A 27,305-nucleotide genomic window follows, 5' to 3' on the forward strand; every position below is an offset into this window, starting at 1 on the left:
CTTTTACACACTTTTTTTCAATCCCTTCAGCGCAAATGTTTTATCCTACAGATAGCTACTGATGGATGTGTGGTATAAATTTAAAAAAAAGAACATTGTCATTCATACGCGTATCATGTAAAACGCCGCGCGCCGTAAAAATGAGTAGGTTATTCGAATCCCCGCCATTTTTATACGATATTCACATTGTTTTTTTTCAAAAAAATTACCCATTCAAGTTTTGACAGCACACCGCCAGATATTTAAAATATTTTTTATTTACATAATCTTATATTTATAATTATATTTTTTGAATTCCATAGAGATAAAAATAGTGAAAGACAAATATGTATATAAATATTCCGCATTCGAGTGAATTTAATATTTTTATAATTGCACTGTACAAAATGTTAATTACTACTACATTATATAATTCTTTCATTAATACTTAGTTTATTTGTATACATATGAATTGATGATGATAAGTTGACTAAAACTGGCTGTTTAAACATTGAGAGCACCAAGCTAATTGTTTCAGAATATTATAAAATACTCTCCTGCATTTCTTGACTAATTCACTATCTTTGAGTACGCAGGAGAGTATTTTGAGCAAGGTAGTCAACGTTAGTATGTAGTAATTTATTACCTACATATTGTTATGTTTAAAATTATAGAGGCATTGTCGGAGTGATAGATTTATTAAGTATATTTAATTTTCATTTACATAATATTTATATTTTATAAAAGTTATTTATAAATAATAATAATTACATGATATTTTATATTTAGATATTAATAAAATAAATTGTAAATGAAAATCACAAAGCATAAATTCTAAAGAGATGTTTATATAAAAATTTGATGTTAGCTTTTGTTTATTTCTTCTGTGATAAATATTGTTGTTTAAACATTGCTTTTAGTACTTAATTATTTGAATTCCTGGTAAATTCTTAGTGCTTTACTTCTAAACGTTAATTAATTAAAATTAATTAATGAATTATTTTATTTAACTATTGTTTACAAGTAATGCCATAGATATTAGGAGCATTTATTTATAATAAAATAATAAATAAAAGCTCTCTAAATTAATCACTAGTAATAAGTTGTGCTTATTCAGCATATACACAAATCCCAAACTTTTGAAAAGTGAGACAAGTCTACAAATTCTATCTATTTCAAATCTTTCGAAATAGTCTTGTTTAGCTAAGAATGGATTAGGAATTGAGTTTGAATGTCTCTGCACCATTGTCCTGATATTAAAATTATTATGAATGTGTAGTTTTAACTTCCAGTAAATATTGGTATTAAATCTAATAGGAATACCTAGCTAGTGTTATTTTTTCTAGCATTATACTATTGTGAAAATGTTACTTGTTAATAACTTATAAGTAACTGTTATGAATGTATTTCATACATATAAGATATTATAGAAACTCCTGTAGGTACCTTATTAATTTTGTTTGCATTTGTTATAGCTTTTGTGAATTGTAAATAATGTAAAAATGCAATTTTATCCAAATCAAATTATTTTATGTGCAATACCCATCAATCAACTTATTATAGTGCAGGCAACAAAATATCACATATTTATGTACTTGTTGACTGGTACAATATCTATCAAAATTTCAGATAGGAGAACTGTGGTTGTGGAACTGTGGAAGAATTTTTCATATGCATTTACAATCTGTTAAAAATGAAATTTTAAAATAACACTTCATACTGCTAAATAAGTGTCAGTTTCTATTACAATCAAAGCCACAAGTTGACAGGTCTTCATAGTGCCACAAGATGGCAGCTCTTCATACAGGAAATTACAACACCATAATTTGCAGTGACATGTTTGTGACATGAATATTTGAATGTAATAAAAATAAAAATAATATAATTTTGGTGCAATTCAAATAACCTACACTCATTCATTATTGTTTGTTATAAAATGTATTTTAAAATTCTGGCGAAGCCATGCTCATTAATACCAAAACATATTAGTTTTAAGTCTAAATGTGATATCAAGTAAAGAATAGTTATAGGTATTATAGTTTAAATTGTAATAATTATCTGTTATTAATGCCTAGTTTTTAAAATCTTAATGTTTAAATGTGGATAGTTTAAGATCTGTTGTGCCAATATTTTAATTTAAAATGTATATATTACCAAGGGCATTGGAGCACAAAAGATCCTGGAGGGTTGAAGTGCGCCGGGCCTCATTACAAGATAGATATATTACCAAAGTTAAATGAATACACCTGCCCAAATTATGCGTATTTTATGATCTGTTTCAATAAAATAATGCTTACATTTTATAAGACTTATATAAAAGTAAGTACAATTAATTTTGTTTTCAAATTTCTGCACTAAATTTTTAACAGATTTCAATATTTTGGCTTGCCTACTTGATGCCATTTTTATTTATTTCGAAAATATCAGTCACATCTAAAACCTGCATATTAATCAAGGTGGCATTTTAATGTGAGAGGTTTTGCTAGTAGAGAAGAAGTCTGTTACATGTGAGTATGAAATATTATAAAACATCTTTTCCACTTCACTTTCTTGGTGAAAATTATCATATGTACCTATTTCCTCAGATGCTAACACCAAAACTTAAAATACTCTTGCATAATAAAGTCTACTATGACTCAAAAATGTCCCTATCAATCTGTTTTTATAAGTTGATTATTTACATTTTAATTTCTACTAATAATCAAAAATCTTTACAATTTTATACATGCAAATAAACTTGAACAATTTTACTGAAACAGACTATATACTATGTAAAAAAAATTTGATGTGACATCCAATAAATGGTTCTAGAAAAAATATTCTGTAAGTTATGTTTTTACATTAAAATAATAACTGTTTGGATTTTTTTTCAACTATAATAGGAGGCAAGATATATCAAGCCAGCAACCTATTAATCTCCTAGAAAGCAATGACCATTGAGCTCTGTCTATTAAGAACGCACAAGATTGGCTGACACCCTGATGTCTGAGCTAAGAATATAGTACTATTAGTTCAAAGTTTCAGTCAATTGCAGACAAATCAAAATGGCAGCCAGCTGTCCAGTGGAAAATAATAAAAGAGGGAGAGTGGCTAAAACCCATGAAACTATTCCAATATTTGGACTTTATCAAGATTATACTAAGCTTGGCTTGTTGATATTGTTACCCACTTGATAGGTGCATACTATGAAAAAAAGAAAATTGGTGTACCCTCAAATCTTTACAATTTCCATAATAATTGGTTAGTAGTTTGTAAAGTAGGTAAATACAGTAGGTAGGTTCGGCAGAAACACTACCTTGGATGTAGAACCTGGTTTTCCTGTGATTAAACATTATGTTGAAATTTTCCAGTAGCAAAATCAGTGTGGGAAAATATAATTAAGAAAATTGTTGTCTAATTAGAAACAAATATACCAAGTGAAGCTGTTTTATTTACATGAAGGTGTTTTATTTAAGTAAAACTTTTATACTTTAACAAAACTCCAGGTAAGTTACGATTTTATTACAGTAACATATCCGCAGAGAGTAAAAATAAGGTATCAATTGCTCTACTGGGATCGAACGATTTCTGACAGGTATATTACAGCTAATAGACCTGATATAGTGCTAGTAGATCGATCAGTGCGCCGTGCAATAATTGTTGACATAACTATTCCACATGACGATAATCTGGTGAAAGCTGAAAAGGAAAAAGTATCTAAATACTTGGACCTTGCTCACGAGATTTCCGCCACATTGATCAAGTTGTTGGATACAGAAGGCAGTAGTCCTTGAAACGGCGCGTATTGTGAGGAGGTTCCTCACTCTGGAGCCCTGACCACCGGTTTCTTGGGTATTCAAAAGCCCCGCAAGCGGAGGGTGGAAGTTATTTTTTTATGAATTTTTAATAGTGTTTTTTAATTTATTTTTAAGCATTGTTAATATTAAAAAAAAAAAAAGAAAAATAATAACTGATAGGTATTAAGCCTTATAGAGTTAAATGTTCTCTTGAATGGTACTAATTTATCGTCTTATATTCAACACCAACCCATTACAGGCCCACTACAGGGTATGGGTCTCAGAATGAGAAGGGTTTAGGCTGAGGTCCACCACTGTGGCCAAGTACAGATTGGTAGCCTTTGAGAACATAATAGAAGTCTCAGGCATGCAGGTTTTCCTATGTTTCATTCTCTATTAAAGGAATTAATTAGTTTAAAACCACACCTGAGCACATTGTCTTATAGAACCAAATATAAGGTTTAATGAACTGCCTTACTTCGCAGTAAGTGAACATGAACAGCATTGGCACCAACTATCAAGCAAGATCAGAGTGAAAGGATTTTTTTTTTTTTAAATTTGCTTTTAAATCTGTATTTATAAGGTACTTACAGAATTTGTAAAAACATTTGTTGAATCAATTATTTTATAGGGCATAGAACAGTAGAGTAGAGAGAACATGGGCAAAGCTGCAGGTACATATATTATAGTTAACAACTTCTTACTTTTATACAAAGTCATAACTACTTCATAAAATTCAGCAAATTAGACTTGTTAAACACTGTTGCTTGAATGGAAGAACTACTTTCTTACGGCTTTATAACTAATCATCAAATTTAACATCTTTATCAAAATCCTGTTCAAAAGGCAAACTAGCACAAAGAAACTGAAGTTCATTCAGAAGATTCTTGAGATTCCCACTGCCATCAAGTTTCTTCTGCAACACATCAAGCACCTCCATATCTTTTTTGGCTATTTCACATACCTTATCAATGGATGAGAGTTCCTCATTCTCTGCCGTCAGTAATGCCGCCATAAGGGTACTTTGTTCAACCCTTCTTCGTAAACCAACCACCTCCTCCTGAAGCTTGTCATATTCCTCATCGGTTATCTGCTCCAGCTGCACTTCATCTTCAGGTAACAAGACGTTATGAGGCACTTGCAACATAAGCGCTATTTCTTCGTCTATTTTAGCAAGAGAGGGTCCAGCCCTATTGCAGTACATACGCACGAGTTTCTTACAAGCGTTTGTTATTGCAAGGTTGTCTTCATCGGTAACTTTCACGGATTTTTGAAGAAATAACTCCATTTCTTTAATACAAGACTGTATTTTCTGCTCGACCATTTGACGCACTGCAATCTTAAAGCGTTGAGCGCCGAAACCGAAATGTTGTGTTTCATACTCTTCGTTGGTACCTCCAGTCCAAGGTTCTGTTTTGATCATTTTACTAAATTCACCAGTTATTGTTTAAATTGAAATAAAACGAGCTTGTTTATGAAAATACAGTCAACAAACAATTTAAAATGAACAACGGCCAAATATGACATTGACAAATGAAAATCACAGACTATTAATCTTAGGGATGCAACAATAACCATCGATGTAAAAATTTAACAGATTAATAATGTAAACATCGATGTCAAGATGACATCCCGGTGACTAACTTCGAGCAAAATTGCTACTGAATTATATAAAAATAATGAGTTGTTCTAAACAAATACTAGCTCAACACTATATTAGCAGCAAAACTGGTTGAAAAGTTTTGCTCCAACTCCAGCTTGGCAGCCCCTGAATACATTATTAAACTATTTTTATTATAATTATTTATCAAGGTCAATTATAGGTAATAATAATTTCTTCAAATGAATTGCTTATTTTATTTAGGCTAGTTTATTGCACTGCAAGTTAATTTTTCTCCTAATCAAATTATTGTAGTCACATTTCCTCTTTAAAGATATATTGATTGATGAAAGATTATTATCATTTATTTTTTGTCATTTGAATATCAAAGTTTTTAATTTTTTTCTTAATAGTTAGTATCTACTTAAGGTGTTTATATTTTTATGGATAAATATCAACGATAATAATATTATTTGCTCGATTAATGTTGAGAATAGATTTTATTTAATCAAACATGTACATTGATGACATAATCGATGTAGATATCGATTTAGTACCATCATCATCAACGACAAGTTACAACTGTAGAGGAGCAAAGACAAACGACCGTGGTCTTGAATACACAGCACCGACCAGTAAATAGTACTAAAGTCAGGCCAACTCAGATATTTTTTCTGGGAACATGGTAAATGGTTTAATTTACTATGTTCTTAAAAAAAGTACATCCATATATAAATAATTTCGGAATTTTCATATATAATTTTGGAATATTGGAAGATCTATAATAATTCTAGATTGCAGTTCTGTAAATTTTATGATGTGATACTAGCGCCATCTAGCTACGTTCTAACAAATCTTTAATAGCGGTAAAATTGTAATATTCATTGTCAACTGTAGTACCTACCTATTACTTATTTCGGAGTTAAAGTTAATGAGCCGCTTTTACAATTGCACGTTAATTAGAAAAAGAAGAAAAAATAGCTTTCACTCGACCGAAGAAATACTCGCCGTAGAAAGTAAATAAGCAGGAATAGCGACTGTGTTTATGAGAGACCACTATTTTAACCTGCTGATATTTAAACCCTTGTTTTAATATGTTACTGATTTAAATTATAAAATTGATACTAAGTAGGTGCCACTGAGGGTACAATTCATAATATCCAGAAGACATCGCTAAAACCCTGTAAGTACTCAATAGTCATTACTAAGCAGCTGTAATAAAAGAAATAGTACCATTTCCCTACACATGAATTAGTTTTCTAAATTATATTACAATATAAGGACAAGGTAACAAATTTATATACCTATAATTTTATGTACAAACGTTCTATCTATCATAATATTCTGTGACTATTATTGATATACTCTTCAAGTTTTAAATGACTACTAGCTGTTGCCTGCGACTTCGTCTGCGTTTGATTTTGTTTTTTGATGTGGCATTAAATTTAGTTGTAGATCTAAAAAAAATTAAAGTATTCAGTATCACTAAGCCTCCAACCACAGTTTGGGCAAAATTAAACACATATTATAATCTCTATAGTAAAAATAATGATTTAAATCGGATATAATTTGTCGGAGTTATGGTGTAAAATCGTCAAACACTCATCCCCTCTCCCAAAGGAACCGAGCTCAATGTCGGGATAAAAATTATCCTATATTACTTCTAACACTTCCAAGAATATATGTACAAAGATTCATGAGGAACGGTTTAGTAGTTTTTGTGTGAAAGCGTAACAAACAAACTTACATTGACATTTATAATATTAGTAGGGATAGGGCTAGGGAAGTGGGGATAGGGATTTAAGGACGATTATTTTATTGTATGTCCTGTAGGCTGTATGTGGTAATATGTCAACGCAAAAGAGGTGATTTTGATTGATGACTACCCAGAAATAATCATTGTAACAGGATAAATTACAGAAAGATACAATAAATGAGTTAAACATGAATTTACTGCGGACGATAGATGCTTCTTAATATGTTAAAAGATTATTTAATTTCTGTTTGTAAGGCCTAGCCAATTTTCATGGGACTTTTCAGTCACATCATGTATTCCGCAAGGCCTACCTAACAAAGACTTTTTTTTTACCGCGGAAACCAATTTTAAGAGTTTTATTTTTACTTTATAATATATCCACTGCGGGAACGTGAAAAGACAATATGTGCGGGTAAAGTCGCGGTAATGTCTGCAGGTTTGTAAATAACGGCAGCGCGGCGGTCTGCTTGAAAAAAATACCGTATCCGGTTATCATCACCATCATGAACAACCCAATGCGGGCCCACTAATAGGGCATGGGTCAGAATTAGATTAGGTCATAGTCTACCATTCTGGCCAAGTAAGGATTGGTAGACCTCACACACCTTTATGAACATTAGGAGAACTCTATTTGTGAAAACTTGTGGCTATGATATGACATGGCTTGATTACTTTACTTTAATTTTTTATTTTCTGTTATTAGCTGTAAGTTTTCCTGTACAATAAAATAAAATAAACCATTAGGCATACAAGTTTCCTCGCGATGTTTTCCTTCACCGTTAGATATAGATATTTCATTATTTCTGAAAATAAAAATTCTCATAACTCCGAAACGTTAGAAGTGCGTGCCGTGGATCGATCTCCGTTACCCCGAAAGGGACGCCGAAGCACTAAACACTAGGCTATAACCGCTTATATCAACTGATTTTCGTTACTATAGTTACAAATCCACCAATCCGCACTGGGCCAGCGTGGTGGACTATGGCATTAACCCCTTCGCAATGTGAGAGGAACCCGTGCCCTGTAGTGCGCTGGTAATGGGTTGATATGATGAAGAGTTTAGAATAAACCCACTGTGGCGCAGCTTGATGTCGGCATAATCAATTGGTGATTTCTCACACTGGCGCGCGTGTCGAGAAATTTCCTACTTGTTTATCTGAGTATTCGCTTCTCAGTAGATCGTTTATGGTTTGCCGTTTGACCATAACTTTTTTTTATTACCTTTAGTGTAAAGTATGTGACAGCAACGTTTCGTGCGAAACTCTTAAAGTTCTCTCGCGCGTTATCTGTGTATATGAAATCAAATAGTTCAGTGTTTTTCAAGTGCTTAAGTTGAATTTTTGATGGCCGATTGGCAAAGTGGGCAGTTACCCAGCTTTCTGAGGCCGCGGGTTCGATTCTCATAACAGGAACATGTTTGTGTTATGAACATAAACGTTTTTCAGTGACTGGGTATTTATGTGTATTATTCATAAAAAATATTCATCAGTCATCTTAGTACCCATAACACGAGCTACGCTTAATTTGGCGTTAGATGGCGATGTGTTTATTGTCGTAGTATATTTATTTATTTTATTTTATTTGGCTTTGGCAAACCATGAAACGGTTTCTTTCACGCTTGAATTATCGCCGTACTGTTACAACTTTAGGTATCCAATAATTATTTTATAAAACAGTGCTGTTTGTACATTTTGCAAAGTCTTTTTTATGAGTACTATTACTTATTTAGTATGTTTGTTATGTTACTTTTTACACCTACTTCTTCAGATACATGAAATTCGGTATATTTGCCTCTCTTAACCGCAAGGCCAAAGTTGTTAGAATTGGGTTTCTCTTTAAAAAAATTGTAAGTACCAGCCCGGAGTTTGATAGCGGTGATTCAACCCAGTGACGTGCTTCGGAGAGCACGTTAAGCTGTCCTGTTCCTGCGCCTCATCACTGTCCCGGTCGTGGATCTACCGTCCCATCAGACAGTGAAGGAGTAGGTATAGAGTGCACCTGTGTGCATCGCCCACACTTGCGCACTAAAGGACGACCGTGGACGAAATTGGCCAGAGAAACTGCTGTTTGTAATATACTGTGCAGATGGTGATTGCAACAGGTAGAATAAGGGTTACTGCACTTTTACAAGACTGAAGGACTAAACTAAGTACTGAGAAATAGTTATTTACTAACATTATGTGTTTATTGCTTTGCTAATTCATTATTTATTTTATCTGTGATAATGTCGCAATGACGCGGGAAAAGAGGCGCGGCAATCGCAATCCTATTTCATTTTCGTTCGGAATCGTTTCGCAGGCCGCACATCGCAATCCACTTCAGTCCGTTGATCCGTTCGTTCAGTAATAAAGCGGAGCTCGTGCAGTGTCGACGCTACTTCGCAACATAACAATAACATAACCTCATTGTTTAGTTGCTATCGGGAAACTTTCACTGGCAAATTGTAAATACGCGTGAACTAAGTGATTGTTGTAAAAGTGAACGTTGATCTTATCCATTTTTAATTCAGGTTTTAGATTTTTATTTCCCGAAACGGGATCTCAGTTGCAACCGCGTGTGTGTGCAAGTGTTTACAAAGTTGGCATTGTTGTTTGGTTTTGTGTTGTGTGTGTGTAGACCGTGAACTTGTTGCTGTGACTATACAGTAAGGTAAGTTTTTATCACGTTTTTTTTTAATTAATACGTAGTGAACTAATCGCTTTGCTGATAATGAGTTTTCGATGACATTCGGTTGACGATATTGTACCTAACTATTCATTGTAGGTCTTCACAGAGAATTACAAATTTTAATAATTTTTTATTGTTGTTGTTTTTCTTTTTGTTTTTTCAGTTAGATAGGTAGCTAGTATTATACTACCACCAGCAATACAATACGTGTTTTCCTAATTTTCCCGAATCCCAGTTCGTAAAAAGCGTTAAGTTGAATAGGTAGGTTTTATCAAGTAAAATAAAAAAGGACTTTGTTTATTAATGTGTGTTACCTATTTACATTAAGAAGTAATCTGTTGTTTACGTAATAAGATAAGTCAGAAAAAAATTAACTAGGACCTAGGATTTTTTTTTTCAAATATTAAGACAAGCAAACAGGGCTGCAGCTCCTAAAACTCGTTTCTTGTAGCTGATTTTCGCAGCAGAAAATCATAAGTTAGACCAATTGCGTCAGGCTGTGTTGTGTTATGACTTCAGTATCTGCTTATGAATGACTCTGAGGCGCTTACTTAAACTTGCACACGGAAGTGTTCTTGAAGTGTACTAATAGTAATAAGTATTTTTATCTTTTTAAGAGATAACAAGAATTGAGGATTATAAGTCGATTTCTAAGTGTATGGCTGCTCACACCGTTAATATTATCGTCAATATTTTTTTCCGTTATTTCAGTCCTCTATGCCTCGCACTCAAACAATATTATTGAAATTATGCAAAATATTGTCAATATTTTGTGTGTCACAAATACACATGGCTCGCTAATTTAATATGACAGACTTTCACCGCAATCCACAATATCCACAATATCTATTGAATGAAAATCTTACGCAATTAATCACAATACATGCTCGATATCGATGTCATATTTGACTCAATAGTAAATAATACAAGCAATATGTATACCTACCATACGACCTACTTACCTTTAGTATCTTAAGTTTATAACACTGAATAAACATCCATTAATTCATATATTCGTTTTTATTTTATCTTCCCAATTAATGTCCCACTCGCTTCGCACTCATTTGTTTGACACTCGACACATGTTCTTTTTACGCGACACCTACAATCCACCTACACAGCAATATTATTGATAATAAATAGAAATTTGTCAATAGACCCCTTTATACTACGTAGTATGTAGGTATATACATGTATAACAAAGTGTTTATACTCGTGTGAGATAATGTGTGGTTATACACCCATAAAAGATGCGTTATAAATTGATTGTACCTTTAACTAACATTTACCTGTTTGATAAATATTTGTACAGCCTTCATCAATCAAATTGTTTGTCTCAACCTGAACAGATGCTTGTAGGTATTATGTTTTATCAAGTTCATATCACCCTATAGGTATCTGGTATTTTTATTCGCATAATAATAAATGCTTAGCTTATTGAGATTTATATTCCGTTCGAGGTATATGGTTGTTCTCGGTAGGGGGCAGTTCAGCTAATTTTAAAGCAGTGGTGTACCTAGATTGCATTCTCTAATAAGATGATCTACGACCTCCATGTCGCATTGGTTCTACGTCTTAAAAGTGGGAGGTCTCGGGTCCGGGTCACGGCGGGGCTTCAATCAAGGGCTAACTTGTAGTGTAATAAAAGAAAAAAAAATAACATCAATAGGATATAATAGTCTAATGATGGACATCTACTGATGGACTAAATGGCTCTCCCAACGGCAGGTTTAGTCCGTAATCACTACGCTGGGAGGTGATGACGATGCTTCCCGTTCTCCCTTGAATATCCTTCGTCATCTCCGATCTTCCGTCACCACACGGCAACCTTTAAAGCAAGGATATTTAATTGCGTTAATTAAAGACGCACATATCCTGAAAAGTTAAAAGTGCTGGCCGGGGAACGAACTCAGAACTTTCGGTCCCCGAAAGAGAGGCCAGAGGTGTAACCACTAGGCTATTACTCCTTTTTTACCGCTATTATACAGTTGTAATGCTTCATATTGTACCTTGGTAACTGTAATGTACTTAATAAAACGACGGACTATCGCAGAATGGTTTATTGGTAGAACAACATAATGAAGTGCGGGCTAATTATTAAACTACCTACATTACACTGCTCTTCTCCAAATTTAACTATTGGATTTACATAAAAGCCAATAAAAAAAAACTAAATATTTACATCACTTAATTAATTACAATTTCATCATCTTTTTGACCCGCGGTCTTAATGCCATACGAAGAGGACTATTCGTATTGGGAATCGCTTGAGAAGGTGAAGGTGCCTTTACTAGCTGATTTTCTGTATCTGTTACAGGAGACGAACCGACAACAGAATTATCGAAACTTTTGAACGCTTCATCATTCATCTCTCTTTCTCCCGAGTTTTCATTATCCACCATGCCTGTTAAAGTATACCTAGATTTTTTATAATTTTTGTCAAGTATTTGATCAACGTGTCTTCTACTAGTACGATTGTCATCGTCTGTTTTGACAACATAGGAGACGGGACCGGTTCTATCCAACACTACACCTTCCTTCCATTTTACTAAATTATTATTATAGTTCCGGACCAGAACCCGGTCTCCAGTGCTCATTTCTCGCAATGAGCCACCGCGACGTTCTTCTTGACTTGATTGTTTATCGCGAATGACATCTCTGGTATTCGGTCGTAAAAGATCTAACCTGCCGCGTAACCTGTGTCCCAAAAGTGCTACGGAGGGTTCTTTTTGAGTGGTACAATGTTCTGTATTTCTATATGTAAATAAAAATGTACATAACGCTTTTTCTAAATTCACGTTTTCGATTATAGCCTTCTTTAATACTAGCTTTACAGTTTTAACAACGTTTTCAGCTGCACCGTTACTCGATGGATGATATGGGGCGACTAATATTCGCTTAATTCCATTCTTATTCAAATAATGTAAGTATTCGGATGAAGAAAATGGTGGACCATTGTCGCTCACAATGACCTTGCATAGACCGAACCGGGCAAATATTTTGCGCAGGCAAGATATAACGGTAGCTGCCGAAGTATTTGGCACTGGTTCCACTTCCAACCATTTGGAATGAGCATCTAAAATAACTAAATAATATTTATTACGAAACGGACCTAAAAAGTCAACATTCAACCGCGACCAAGGCTCCACCGGCCACTCCCACGAGTGCAGCGGCGCGGGCGGCGGCTGTGCGCGCAGCGCGGCGCATGCGGTGCACTCGCGACACACGCGCTCAATATCGGCGTCCAAGCCGCTCCACCACAGATAGTTCCGAGCCAGCTGTTTCATTTTAACAACGCCTATATGCCCGGAATGTAATTCGTCTAACACAGCGGAGTGCAAACTGGCAGGGATAATTACTCTATATCCCCAAACCAAGCATCCCTGTTCTAAAAAAATATTTTCCCGCCTTAAATGATATTGTTTGTAACGATCCGATTCAATTTGTTCGGGCCATCCGAACTTAACATACCCTACAATTTTGTTTAAAGTAGTGTCTTTAGCAGTTTGATATTTAATTTCGTGAAACGTTATAGGCAATTTGTCCTCTATAAAAAATAAATAACTATTATTTCCGTTATTATTACTTGAAACGATACTTTGACGATTAACGTTTTCTTCTAAAGGCAAACGAGACAACGCATCTGCGAAACAGTTTCTAGCCGAAGAAATAAATTCGATGTCAAAGTTGTACGCAGCTAAGCGAACTGCATATCTCTGTAAACGGCTAGCCGCCGTTTGCGGAATACCTTTGTTTTTACCGAAGATATAGCTTAAAGCCTTATGATCGCTGCGCAAAATGAAATGCCGACCAAACAGATACTTATCATGCCTGCTGACTCCAAACATTATGGCTAAGGCTTCTTTATCTAGCTGCGAATAATTACGCTCGGCCTCATTAAGAGTACGCGAGGCGCAACTGATAAGACGTTCCGATCCGTCGGAGTAGCGGTGCGTGAGAACCGCGCCGAGTCCATACGCGCACCGACAACAGCAACGGTAACTTGGGATCGTAGTGTGCTAGCACAGGCGAACTACTGAGAATGTTTTTAACTCTTTTGAAGGCACTTTCACATTCGCAACTCCAATACCATTTTACATTTTTCTTTAGTAAATCGTATAAAGGTTTTAATACAGAACTCATGTTAACACAAAATTTATTGTAAAAGTTAACGAGACCAATAAAACTTTTTAATTGCGTTACGTCTTTCGGTGATGGCGCCGAAACAATAGCTTTTATCTTATTTGCATCAGTGTGTAGACCCTTTTTATCAATTTTGTATCCTAAGTATGTTACACTGTCCTTAAAGAATTCACATTTAGACCAATTTACTCGCAACCCGGCCATTTTTAATCGGGCTAAAACGGCACGTAAATTTTTACAATGAGTCTCTCTGTCTTTGCCAGTCACACAAATATCGTCCTGAAAAGCTACAGTAGAGGATAAGCCACACAGAGTTTCTTCGATCAACTTTTCAAAATACTCAGGAACACATTTTATTCCAAAAGGTACTCGCTTGTAAACGAAGGTGCCTATGTGTGTAGTTATAGCGGTCATGGGTTGCGAGTCCTCCGTTAATAACACTTGCTGATAGGCGTGGGACAAGTCTAATTTAGAAAACTGTTCGCCTCCCCCAAGGGTAGCAAATATATCTTCAATTTGTGGAAGAGGATAATGAAAATCTTTTAATAGCGGATTAATAGTGACCTTAAAGTCTCCACAAATACGAATGTCTCCATTTTTTTTTATTATAGGAACAATAGGCGTACCGTAATCAGAACGGTCTACCTTATAAATGACGTCATCTCGCTGCAACCGCTCCAACTCGCGCTCGACCGGCGCGCGAAGTGCGAGGGGAAGCGGGCGCGATTTAACGAAAATTGGAGTCTTGTCAGCTAAATGCAACTGCATTCGAGTTTTAAAAGTCCCAAGCCCATCAGCGAAAACCTCGGGAAATTCTTTCCTTAATAATTCTATAGTATTATCATTTTCGCATCTTTCGGATAAATTATGGCAATTTGTGATATCGATTTGTAAAATTCTTATCCAGGCACGGCCTAGTAAAGGAGGGCCGCCGTTTTCAACAACATACAACGGTAATTTATACAAACGATTTTTACATTGTACATTTACCATAATATATCCCAGAGGTTCAATAACACTACCTGTGTAAGGGCCGTCATTACCCTCGCAAATTATATTATAAAAATCTAAAACACTGTCATCGGAATCATTAAAAAACAACTGACCTTTTGTGTTTTTCCGTATAACCGCATCACTACACTTATCAACATTACCGCACACGACCTTCAGGTGGCCCCTCTGCCCACACGAATCACAGCTGTAGAACTTGTAGCGGCACCGGGACGGCGGATGCCCGCTGCGCCCGCAACGCCAGCAGCCGCGCCGTGAGCCCTCGAGGCTCAGCGCACCGGCCCTGGCCGCCGCGTCTGCCTGCACGCCACCCGCTCCCTCGCGCCGTTTCATGCGCCCGCGCTCCGCGCGCGCTGGTGAGGATCTGATGCGATGCAGCCCTTCCGAGATGGCGCTGGAACTCGCCCCGGACGCTGCCTCCGCTGCATGTCTCTCCGCTGCCTCGAGCGCCAATGCGAGTTCTATTGCTCGCTTATAATCGATGTTCCGCTCGGCAAACAATCGTGACCTCATATCTTCACTTTGAAGGCCAGAAACAAACTGGTCTCTCAAATTTACCTCCAAAGAATCCCGAAAATTGCAATGTTTGGCGAGATGTTTTAGACTTTTCAAATAATCACTCACTATCTCCCCTTGCTTTTGCTTCCTTTGCCGGAACATATGTCTCTCTGCGATCTCCGACCTTTGTGGCTCCAAGTGGTCTTTGACAATCTTCACTAATTGTTCAAACTTCTTGTCTTCCGGTAAATCCGGGGAACACAAGTCGCACATCAATTCGTAACATGCAATGCCGACATGTGTTACCAACGTGGCCACGTGTAAATCTTCACTGATGTTATTTAACGCAATAAATTGCTTCACCCGACGACAATATGCATCCCAGTTGTGGGAACTAACGTCAAAAGGCTCGATTTTACCAAAAGGCATGATTTTAATTAAAATAACCGACTGCGCCAAAATGTAATGTACTTAATAAAACGACGGACTATCGCAGAATGGTTTATTGGTAGAACAACATAATGAAGTGCGGGCTAATTATTAAACTACCTACATTACAGTAACCTTCCGTGTACAACGCAACCCGCAATTTAGCTGGTTTTTATTGTAGAGATGAGTATGATGCTAAAGCTGGCGGCATTCTCTACAGAAGCAGACATCTGCGATTACGCCTGAATAGTTTAATGTTCGAGAATTAACATCCTTGATTTGTTCCTCAAAATTCACGGGTTATTAAAAAAAGAAGTACAGGTTCATAATCGGTTCGCAAACTTCGTCTCCCAAAGTAAAATTTTCTGTTAATTATAAAGCCAGTTATAGCTTGTAAAAACTTGTCTCGTAACTTTAAGTAATGATGGCCAACATTTTTTGAGAAGAGTAAGAAAATACGAGCCTGATCCATTAATTTCGAATCAACTCTCAAAAGAAGAGAATTATATATATCGATCTGATTTTATTTTCTTGGTTTTATTACCAACTCCATATATCTATCTTAAACCGAATAATGTTTTTTTAAATGGAGGCTTCAAGCGGTCTATTTGGTGCCATTTAAATGTCAGTAAAATCTTGGGAACTTCTCAAAAGACGGCTTCACATTAATCACAATCAGAGCAATTGTTGCAACAGTAAACTCTATAAGGTTTAGGTTTAAACACTAATCATCACGATGGTCATATCAAACACAATGAGAAGGGGTTAAGGCCATAGTCCATCACGCTGGCCCAGTGCGGATAGATGGACTCCTCACACCTTTGAGAAAGTTATGGAGAACTCTTAGGCATGCAGGTTTACTCACGATTTTTCCTTAACCGTTGAAGCAAGTGATATTTTAATTGCTTAAAAAATTAGAGGTGCGTGCTGGGATTCAAACTCTGCCCCGCGAAAGCGAAGTCGAGGTCTTACCTAGTGAGTAGTGACTTCAATCCCATACGTACGTATCACCGTTAAGTTTGTTGTGGGCTTCTTCTTAGGCCAGGACGCTTTTGGAACCCTCGTAGCTTTAGTTTTAAGTTTACGAACGTGGTTATCGCCATCATCTAACTACCGTGTAATTCTTATGTACACATCAAAAGTGCCACCTATGCCTACTTGAATAAAGATATTTTTGACTTTGACTTTGAACTTTGACATTCCCGCTATTTTCTTAAAAAAATCCCACTCCAACAGATCGATCACAGATTATAAATAATATTGACCATCAGTCGTGGTCTAAGATTCATTGTATTATATATAACGTACAAGCATTAGGCAAAGGTAGTTTTGCTAACAGAAGATTATTACCTTCAAACATATGGGATATAAAATGTATTTCTTACGATAATTGTTTTATAAATATAACCTAAAATAAACTATTTAAAACTAAATAAAAACTAAAACGTCCTCGAAACCACCGCAGCGAGGTACAGTTCCTAAGATGCTGGCAGCATTGCCCATTTTCTTACATTGAGTAACTTATTTTCAAGGCAAGAGAGAAAATATATTTTTCAAGAAAGAGTTCAGAACGGTACACAAGTACGTACGGTATTTTTCAACAAGTAATACGGTTACCTCACGATCGGTTAACTAAGACCTCATAGCTTACAATCATCAAAGAAATATTTTGAAATCGATTTTGTTTTTATTTTTTAAAATCCTCTATTTTTCGCTAGCGTCGATTTATAGACGTTCTCGAGCTAACAAGGGACGAGGTTCGCAAGAAAATTTCTGGTCCCTGGACAGCTGTAACTATATTTTGACAAAGCGCCAACTTTTTACGAATATTGAATTCTATCTTGTTTCGCAGACCGTGTCATAGAACGCGCTCATTATTGCGGCTTTTGGCTAGAATACAAAACATTTTCCCATCTACAAACGTTGTCTTTATTTACGGAACTTGCATCAGTTGCGGTTGACATGACCTATTTCAATAGTTCTAGTGTACTTAGGTGACAGTGAGCATTTATATTATTTAGTTCGTACAAAGTGTCTACTTCTCAACAAGGCACTCTATTTTTACCCGGCTACGACTAAGCAATGGAAGGCTTTGTCAGCCTGCTATGTTTGCGTGGGTTGTAGGATAATTAGACAAATCCATTGAATTTTTGCGAAAAGCCTCCGACGGTTGCGAGGAGCCGGATTATAAGAAATAGAAAATCTTAGCTAGCTTTGAGAACTGTCCGTTTTAAAGGAAATTGTATACAATTTTACAATAAATTACCGGTTGATATCTTGGGGATGTCACTAAAGAAGTTCAAAGTTTGTATTAAGCGAAAGCTTATAGAAAAGTCCTATTATAGTATAAAGGATTACGTAAACGATAAAAAAGCTTGGGTGTAAACAATTGCTCTAACCAGGTTGCTTCTTAAATATTTTCTAATGACAATGTGAGATGGTGATAACAAAAAGAACACCCGGCTAATTTTGTTGTGGGCTTCTTCTTAGACCAGGGCGCGATTGGAACCCTCGTAGCTTTAGTTTTAAGTTTACGATTGTAGTTATCGCCATCACTACTTACTGCTATGTACACATTTTGTATATTAATGTCGTTAATAACGCATCAAAAGTGCCATCTATGTGCTTATTTGAATAAAGAAATATTTGACTTTAACTTTTGACTAAATTCCATTACAAGTTAGCCCTTTACTGCAACCTCACCTCGTGGTAAGTGATGATGCAGTCTAACATAAGTTATATTAAACCCGTTTCTATGCCACGTCTTTGACGGTAACGGTAACTAGCAGCGGTCGAATCCTCCCACTAGACCAGCAGACAACAATTCAGAAATAATAAATGCCCTTGCCCCTGGCGAGAATCGAAACCGAGACCTTCATATTAAAACCAGAGCGCTCACCGCTACGCCACATTATTCAACTGATAAGTAGCTTCTTCATGCTTAATAACTACTCAAGTCGACGCTAAATGAAATGAACACGAAAAGAAAATGCAGAAAAAAAATATTAAAACAGATATTAAATATATACAAAATTAAAATTGACGGCCTGGTGGCGCAGTGGGCAGCGACCCTGCTTTCTGAGTCCAAGGTCGTGGGTTCGATTCCCACAACTGGAAAATGTTGGTGTGATGAACCTGAATGTTTGTCAGTGTCTGGGTTTTTATCTGTATATTATAAGTATTTATGTGTATTATATTCATTAGCTATCTCAGTACCCATAACACAAGCTACGCTTACTTTGGGGCTAGATGGCGATGTGTGTATTGTAGTAAAAAAAAAAAAATAACTTCATTTATACAGTTGAAATAAATGAAAGTCATCATCAACATCATCACATCAACCCTTTACCAGTCCACAACAGGGCACGGTAATATTTATCATTGCACTTGTCTTACCGAACTGAATGTTGGTACAGCCCTCAGGCGTTTCAGAATACCTCTTATTTACGAAGTAAAACGAATTATACCTCGTCATATAACAATAAATATAAGCAGATATATTGTATGAAAATTAAGATTAATTTGCTATACTCCGCGAAAAGCAGGAGAATCTGTATGATGTAAGATCTTAACAATCATTCATTGTAAAGTCAACATCACCTGAGGATGCTCCAGTTTCGGAGCGAAACGTGTGTAGACTGTAGAGGGTACATTGCCGAAGATCTGTTTGGTGTGGAGTATAAGGATTGAAGAAATTATAAATAACACCATACAGATTCTCCTGGTATTCGCGGAGTATAGAAAATTAAGGTTAATTTTCATAATATATCATGGATTTCCGCAAAGTAACACCTGCTTCTATCCAACAGATATATAATTGTATCAATGACTACATTATTATGGCCGTTGCTGTATGATAAACAGCCGATTGGCTCAGTGGGCACCGACCCTGCTTTCTGAGTCCAAGGCTGTGAGTTAGATTCTCACAATGGGAAAATGTTCGTTTGATGAACATGACTGTTTTCAGTGTCTGGGTGTTTATCTATATATATATTATTTTTGGATCTTATTCATAAAAATATGCATTAGTCATCTTAGGACCCACAACACAACCTACGGTTACTTTGGAGCTAGTTGTGTATATTGTTGTAGTATATATTTTTTTTATTATAAACAAAGCTACAGGTATTGTTTTAATATTGGATTTCAACTTACTATGTTACATATGAATATAATTTTGAACTTAGGTTGAGAAAACAAAGTAAACCTGTTTGAAATATTAAAGTACCTACCTACTGTGTAGTGGCAGTTTATTTCAAAGTCGACAATTCATTCATTTATTACTTTAAGGTCATTGTCTTCATAATGGACAAACAAAGACTTTAAATAATATGTTATAATATATAATGTGGTAATATTATACGTGGTTATATTAAATGTCGATAGGGTCGCCATTTGTGATCTGTTAGTACATACGAGTATAAAAGAAATAAGTAAAATGGAGGAATATCTACCCTATTGAAGTTTGTAAGAAAGCCTTATACGCATTGTAATAATTTTAAGTAAAAAATATATAATTATGTGTTTAGTTGAGTACATAAAAACATTGAAAAAGGGATTTTAAGTTTTGTTTATAGGCGATGGGATTCCACTTACCATCAATTGGCCTTCTGTTGTTCCTTCAATCCTTACTAATAATAGAAACGCGAAAGTTTGTTTGTTTGTTTGTCCTGCCGTTACTCCCTGACTAAGCAACCAATCAACTTGATTCTGGCATAGAGTTAGTTGAAAAGCCATATATATGCTTCTTTTCATCCCAGGAAAACATAATTTTCCCATAGGATTTATAAAATAAACATACTAACGCGGCGCAGACCGCGGGTATCAGCTAGTTATTCCTACAAAAATATACTACGTTTATTAGCAACGCCTACTATGCCCAGAGTATATAACTCTGTTTAGAAACTCTGTAATATAATAATAAAAAAAAAAAAAAAAAAATAATATATGTAAATAAGTACGTGCGTAGGAAAATATGTGATATGCATCCAGTAATTATTAATATTATCAGTACAATCGGTTAAGTAATTTGCTGATAACTTCTTCAATATCAACGCAATATTAAGTTTTTTCCACGTGGTTTTGAATGTGAGTATATTTATTATTATTATTTTACATAGAGTAAGCCCTTCAAGCTATCAGACTCACCTGCTGAGTTTAGTTCTCATAGAAGAGATGGTTTCCGGGCCGACCCACCACGCTACTTAAATGCGGGTGGGTGAGCATTACAGCTATTATCACAAGTTAGTGATTATAACGGGTAGAAACTGCACGTTTCATAACTTCGGGCATGTACTGAGAATTCTTTTAACAGAAAATCCCAATAATCAACAAGTTTTGGTACAACCAGGGATTCCAATCTAGGAAATCTTGATCCGTAGTTATATCATGATATCCATTAGTAGACCAGCGAGTAGAGAATGGTAATATTCACATATTCTGGTAGTCAAAAATCCTCTTGAGAGCGCAGGGTGTCTCACTGTATTTACTTAACAAGAGTCCCGGAAGGCCGTTGTGCAGGCATCCCTAGAAATCGTTCTCCGAGTGCAATTATAGAAAGATAGATGTTTAGAAGTATGTAAAGCATAGATTGAGTATAAAAAGTAATAAGTCAAGACGCGGACAAAGCTAGTCCATTATAATCTCACTTATCAAGACAACTGTGAGATTGTGAACATATAACGTTAATTAGTACATTTACATAGACTCAAAAATATTAACTGGATATAAATGAGTAATCCTGGTAAACATAGTACTTATATATTGGATAGAAGCACGCGTTACTTTGCGGAATTCCATGATACATTAAGAAAATTAAGCATAATTTGCTATACTTCGCGAAAAACAGTTGAAACTGTATGGTGTAATTTATTATTTCTTCAATCCTTATACTCCACACCAAACAGATGTTCGGCAATGAACCCTCTACACACGTTTCGCTCCGAAACCGGAACATCCTAAGGAGATGTTGACTTGATGGTGAATAATTGTTAAGAATTACAACAATAATTATTCATTGTAAAGTCAACTAGACCCGAGCGTAGTTTTTGATATTGCTACCTAAGATGACTGATAAATATTTTTAAGAATAACATATCTATATAAATAGTTATATTATACAGACACTGTTTATCACACAAAAATTTTTCAGTTGTGGGAATAGAAGTTACGGCCTTTGACTCAGAAATCAGGGTCGCTGCCCACTGCGCCAATCGGTTAGACAACCGATTGGCGCAGTGGGCAGGATATATAGACATATATCCTTTGTAGGGATTTCCACTCGCTACGGTTTTGGGCCGCTTGTATCAAGCTACTACCTGCGTTTTAAGTCGTCTTTCCACCTCGTGGGGACACACTGCGCTTTCCAGTTCTGGGTCCCCGTCTAGCTCCTGGGGACCCCATCATCCATCGGTTTTCCGAGCTATGTGTTCCGTCCAATTCGAGTTCAGTTTCGCGACTCGTTGAGCTATGTCGATAACAACAACAAATATGCATGAGTGAAAAATAAAAGTCTCGCACAATTTTTCCTTGATTATGTATGGGATATATCTAGTACATTATCGATCCAATGCCAATAACTAAAGAATTAAACATACGATGCAGTGGTTTTCAAATAACTTTATCGAACTTTTTGCGATAAAAACGTAAGTAGGTCGAGTACTACCAATAACGATTGAGGTCGTTATTCGAAAAAGCTGCGGGCTGGTTTTCTGTCCCCGCGTGTAAAGATTACTTTTCATATCTTCTTTCATAAAAGTTGGCCGTGATAGAGTTTTCGGGTCAGCTTTTTTCAATAATATTTTACGAGATGTCGCAGGGAAATGATGTTATTTCGGATCGAATTTGGATAGTAATATTACTTGGGATTTCAATAAAATAGTACAATATTTTCAGTTATTTATGACAGTACAGATTTTTCCCAAAACAGCGGACATCTACAAGAAAATTAAAAGAAGCCTACGTCGTGATGCATTTTTTTTAATAACGGTTCAAAACATTTATTCCCTTATTTCGAAGCCACGGAAGTAGGCATCTACTTAAGTGTGAATTTTTTCGTCATACCACCCAGATTTTTCAGTAAAAAGTGCTAAATAAATCGAGTATAATTATCTGTGCGCATGTATACCTGTGCGAGTATAATATATCCTTATGTATTGTATTGTTTATATACATCTTCTAAACCCATGGATTTCAGTCTATATTGTACATAGGTAGATCTTTTACTAGAGATATTCGTATGATGGTGTTACTGGTATGGACTTGTCTGTAGGCTTGGGAGGTAGATAGTTTAATTTAAACCTATTATAGTATAATCTATTTACCATTTCTAAATATTTAAAACTATACAATAAAATTACATATTAGCACTGTATTTTCCTATTCAATAGATTTTCTTTGTTTACTTGCGTTATTTATTTTCCCATTCGGAAAGCTCTCGAAAAGTTATTTGACTGCATTTTCGGTGTTTTACTGCATTAAATACTACTAATATAATCGTCACTTCGTCAGCGTTTGTTTCTTATTTTAAAAAACCCACAGGAAACGTGGATTTTTGTTTTCCTAAAATATCCTGGGATTTTCTTTAGAATGCACGTTATTTTTGCGAAAACACAGGATCTTTCAATGCAAAATGTTGTCAGACTGGATTTGTAGTTTTATAGAGACAAAATCTTATGTCGGTCTCCAGGATGCAAGGAGTTTCTTCCGATTTTCGTCAAAATCGGTGGTTGTGCCATACAGACGTCAACTTTAAATAAGAGAGTGATAATGACTTAGGCAACATGACATATCTTTACATCGTCTAGAGTCTCATGCAAGACTACATTGTATCGAAAATGCAACCGCATTTTTATCAATATACCTACCTGCTCAATGTCATGAACATTGGTTGTGAATGAAAAATAATTTTAATTATCTTTTGAAAATTATTAATTAATTAAATAAGATATTTGTGAAAATGACAATGAATTTAATAAAATATCTGGTACTTATCAAGTTATACTTATCAAAAGTTTATTTATTTACCCACTTTATGAAATGACAAGAGCCGAAATAAATTTTGTTTGCACCAAAATAGTCAAAAGTAAAAATATGTTTTTCTTGATTTTAAAAAATAATATATGTCCTTGTCAATTTGATTTGTACACCAAATTGAATTAGTGATAAAAGTAAAAAATCTAATTGATTACTTATTTTATTTTTAAGTTGCTTGCGTAGTCTATGTTTTTGAATATAATTTACTTACTGAGAAAGAAGTTAAATATGAAACGTAATTCTTTTTCTTTACGTTAACTATTTGCACTACTATCACATGGTTCACATCATACTCTAGCACGTTTTACCTAATTGTACCTGCGTCGTCATGCGGCCTGATAATAATTTACAGTCTTGTTTACGCTCATAAAACAGTACAATGTATTTGTGTGGTCTCACCTTCCTTTTTGCGGCTTTTGTCCTCTGTAATTTTGTTTTATTTACCGAAACCGTAAATTCAGCATGAAAGAAAAACCTCTCACACCGTACGGAGTGCACACTTCTTTAGCGCTCTACAATCGAATACTATAAACGCGACGCATCGTGACGTTCTACAAGGGAAGACACAGCTAAGGTTGGCTAATTAGCTTACTTTTAACGTGCCACAACAATTTCGTTTTTATTCATTCGTACGTGATGTGTTGCTCGATGTGAGCCTCAGAGACCGTATTTGCCGGTAGTTGACCGTGTTTGCCATCCTACCGTCATAGAAGTGTCGTAAAGCGATTTCGGCGTTCCGGTACCATGTAGAATAGGGGAATAGGGGTGTGGCTTATAACTGCCGTATGGCAGAACCTCCTACCATACCATTGTAGACTGCACCATCATTTACCACAACGTGATATTGCTGTTGAGGGCTAACTTGTTTGGAGAATTTTGCTTCATTTCCTTGTTGTACCGAGCAATAAATATTAATTCAAATCCAACAACAGTTGTTCTGTTTCAGTGCGTTCTATTTGCAGCGATGGCTATTGTTTATATCCACTGTTCTACATCGCTGCTGCTCATCCTCTATTTAGAGTTGTCTCTACTTAGATATATTAGGCTCGGCTTTGTTCCGGATTATATGTAGGTATAGTAGTACTTACTAGTAGGTAGTGGTATATACTAGCTTGCCTTTCAGCTAAGAGACGACGTAATTTTTAACCATTTTAAAAATACTGGACTTCCACCCACTAAAAACTCAATGTGTCCCTCGATAGACCTATAAGTGAGAGCACGGAGTTCACTTGCGTATTCACCGCACTCTCGCCAAGGTTTTGACCCCCCCAATGCATGGCGGGCCCCATCGTCAATGACCTGATCGCTGCCGAATCCTTCAGAGAGGCGTGCACTACCCGGCACGCCACCTTCTTAAGCCTGTCACCCGACCAGCCCTGACAAAAAAAAACCCTTATAGCTATACATTTTTGATCAGACCGAAATCGAACCGTTGTAATGATTAGGTTTATGTCATCCTTCATCATCATCATCATCATCATATCAACCGCTTTACCGGCCCACTAAAGGGCACGGGTCTTATCCCAAAATGAGAAGGGTTTAGGCCGTAGTCCACGTTGCTGGGCCAGTGCGGATTGTTGGACTTCACACGCCTTTGAGAACATTATGGAGAACTAACAAGCATGCCGTGATAGCCCAGTGGTTAGGACTTCGGCTTCACTTTCGGGGGCCGAGTTTGAATCCCAGCACACAACTCTAGCTTTTCAAAGATATACAGTGTTTAAAGTATTAACATCGTGAGGAATATAACAATGCAGTAAGATTATTTGGACATTATAAGTCCATTAGATTAACTGCTCACACTCATAGCGATTTTATATGCAATAAGGATTAATTCTCTCAAAATGGAGGTTCAATTAAGGCATTAAAGTACGTACGGACGTATCCCTAAATACATCGTAAACGACCGACTTCGCCTCATGGAGATAATAAAACGAATTTTGTTACATAAGACACTTCCATCATTACTGTTATTACCGTCGTAAAGACCGGCCTGCTATTAAACGGCGTGTACGTTTGGCTTTATACTGTGACACACTTTCTTACTTTTTATCTTTAAAAAGCACTTTTATACTTCAACGTAAAACTGCACAGCGTAAACATCGTGAAATGTGACGTTCTTATGTACGTTGTTCCCAACATTATATTATGACTTTTATTGAAGAACAAGGAAGGTTATTTTACAAGTACACTACATTAAGGGCCAAGCAGTAACCTGAAGTTTCTCTGCATATCCATATAAAAAATATCGGCAGACAATTGGACTAAATTGTTTTAAATCACGCGCCTAAATAAAAAAAGTTCTTAGTTTAGCTCTGTAAATTTTATATTTCGTACCATGTTTTGGTCCTCCTGAAAACTAGCGCTGCAGCTCGCTGCGGCATCGTGATCAGGCGAGACCCTATTTGTCCACATGGCTTCCGTTCGTATTTTTGTTAGTTACATATTTGTATACAATTGTAAGCAAATATAAAAAATTATTTCTTTCTTTCTTTCTAGGTTGATCATTACGTGATCTCGTGTTAAGAAGCCAAGGCTTATATCTAATATGTTAACCTTGTATTCGAATACATTTCTATATATTTCTTACAACACATGTTCGAGGATACATAAGTGTTTCGTGTACCCAAGTTAAGTAACGTCAATTAACTAACATCAATTAAGAAGTAAACTTGACATCTAGTGTATAAAGGTCAGCTGTTGTACATTGCCGGTAAAAATAATCCTGAACGTATTGCTTCGAATTTTGAACAGTATTCGTGTAAGGTACATCATATCATAAAAACGTATTTAAGTAATGTACTTAAACCCAAAAGTTACCACTCCATTTGCTTTTTATTTGACTTTAAAAAAAACCGTAAAAACGATAACTATAAAATGTGTTCAGTAATTTTTTTTATTAAGTTGTGATAATAATATCCACTTACAGTCTACCGTAAGTTCTTGAGACTTTGGATCTTTTTCTGCATCTTAAGACCTTAGTTTATACATTTATTGTAGAATCACTCTTATAAGCTGATTTAATTTATAGGTACCTACTTATTCATCATTGTGCAATGTACAGGTCAACTGAAGTTCCAGGATTGTTGATATACCCTTTTGACTATATAAAGATAACCTATAGATAAAGAAAAATGTAATTAGTCTTATTTATCACACAAATGACCTTAAATAATACATTGCTTTATTACTAAATATATTTCATGCGATATATGCGAAAATCAGTCGTGAAATGTGCTTCAATGCTTTCAAATGTTTTTTAAATACGTAAGCTAAAAGTAAAAACTAGTTATAACATAAAGAATAGCTGTTTAATAATGATTATCATCTCTCTTTATATTTCATGCGATATATGCGAAAATCAGTCGTGAAATGTGCTTCTCAAATGTTTTTTAAATACGTAAGCTAAAAG

At 35.6% G+C, this 27,305-nt stretch overlaps 3 protein-coding genes across 3 annotated transcripts; all 3 read right to left on the bottom strand.

Annotated features, from left to right (window-relative positions):
* Positions 1 to 4,418: 4,418 nt before the first annotated feature.
* LOC120631299 (protein MIS12 homolog) lies at positions 4,419 to 5,267 on the bottom strand. The gene has a single exon (XM_039900785.1). The coding sequence runs from the start codon at positions 5,176 to 5,178 to the stop codon at positions 4,558 to 4,560; it is 621 nt and encodes a 206-aa protein (XP_039756719.1). The 5' UTR covers positions 5,179 to 5,267; the 3' UTR covers positions 4,419 to 4,557.
* Positions 5,268 to 11,973: 6,706 nt separating this feature from the next.
* Positions 11,974 to 13,065, bottom strand: LOC120631246 (uncharacterized protein K02A2.6-like). Its single transcript, XM_039900728.1, has one exon. The coding sequence runs from the start codon at positions 13,063 to 13,065 to the stop codon at positions 11,974 to 11,976; it is 1,092 nt and encodes a 363-aa protein (XP_039756662.1).
* A 610-nt stretch (positions 13,066 to 13,675) lies between these two features.
* On the bottom strand, positions 13,676 to 15,905 carry LOC120631247 (uncharacterized protein K02A2.6-like). Its single transcript, XM_039900729.1, has 2 exons — positions 13,982 to 15,905; positions 13,676 to 13,882 (listed from the first exon to the last, which is right to left on the bottom strand). The coding sequence occupies exons 1-2, from the start codon at positions 15,857 to 15,859 to the stop codon at positions 13,676 to 13,678; spliced, it is 2,085 nt and encodes a 694-aa protein (XP_039756663.1). The 5' UTR covers positions 15,860 to 15,905.
* Between the last annotated feature and the right edge of the window lie 11,400 nt (positions 15,906 to 27,305).

This window comes from Pararge aegeria, chromosome 17, assembly GCF_905163445.1.
Source record: "Pararge aegeria chromosome 17, ilParAegt1.1, whole genome shotgun sequence".
In the NCBI taxonomy this organism is placed as follows: domain Eukaryota; kingdom Metazoa; phylum Arthropoda; class Insecta; order Lepidoptera; family Nymphalidae; genus Pararge; species Pararge aegeria.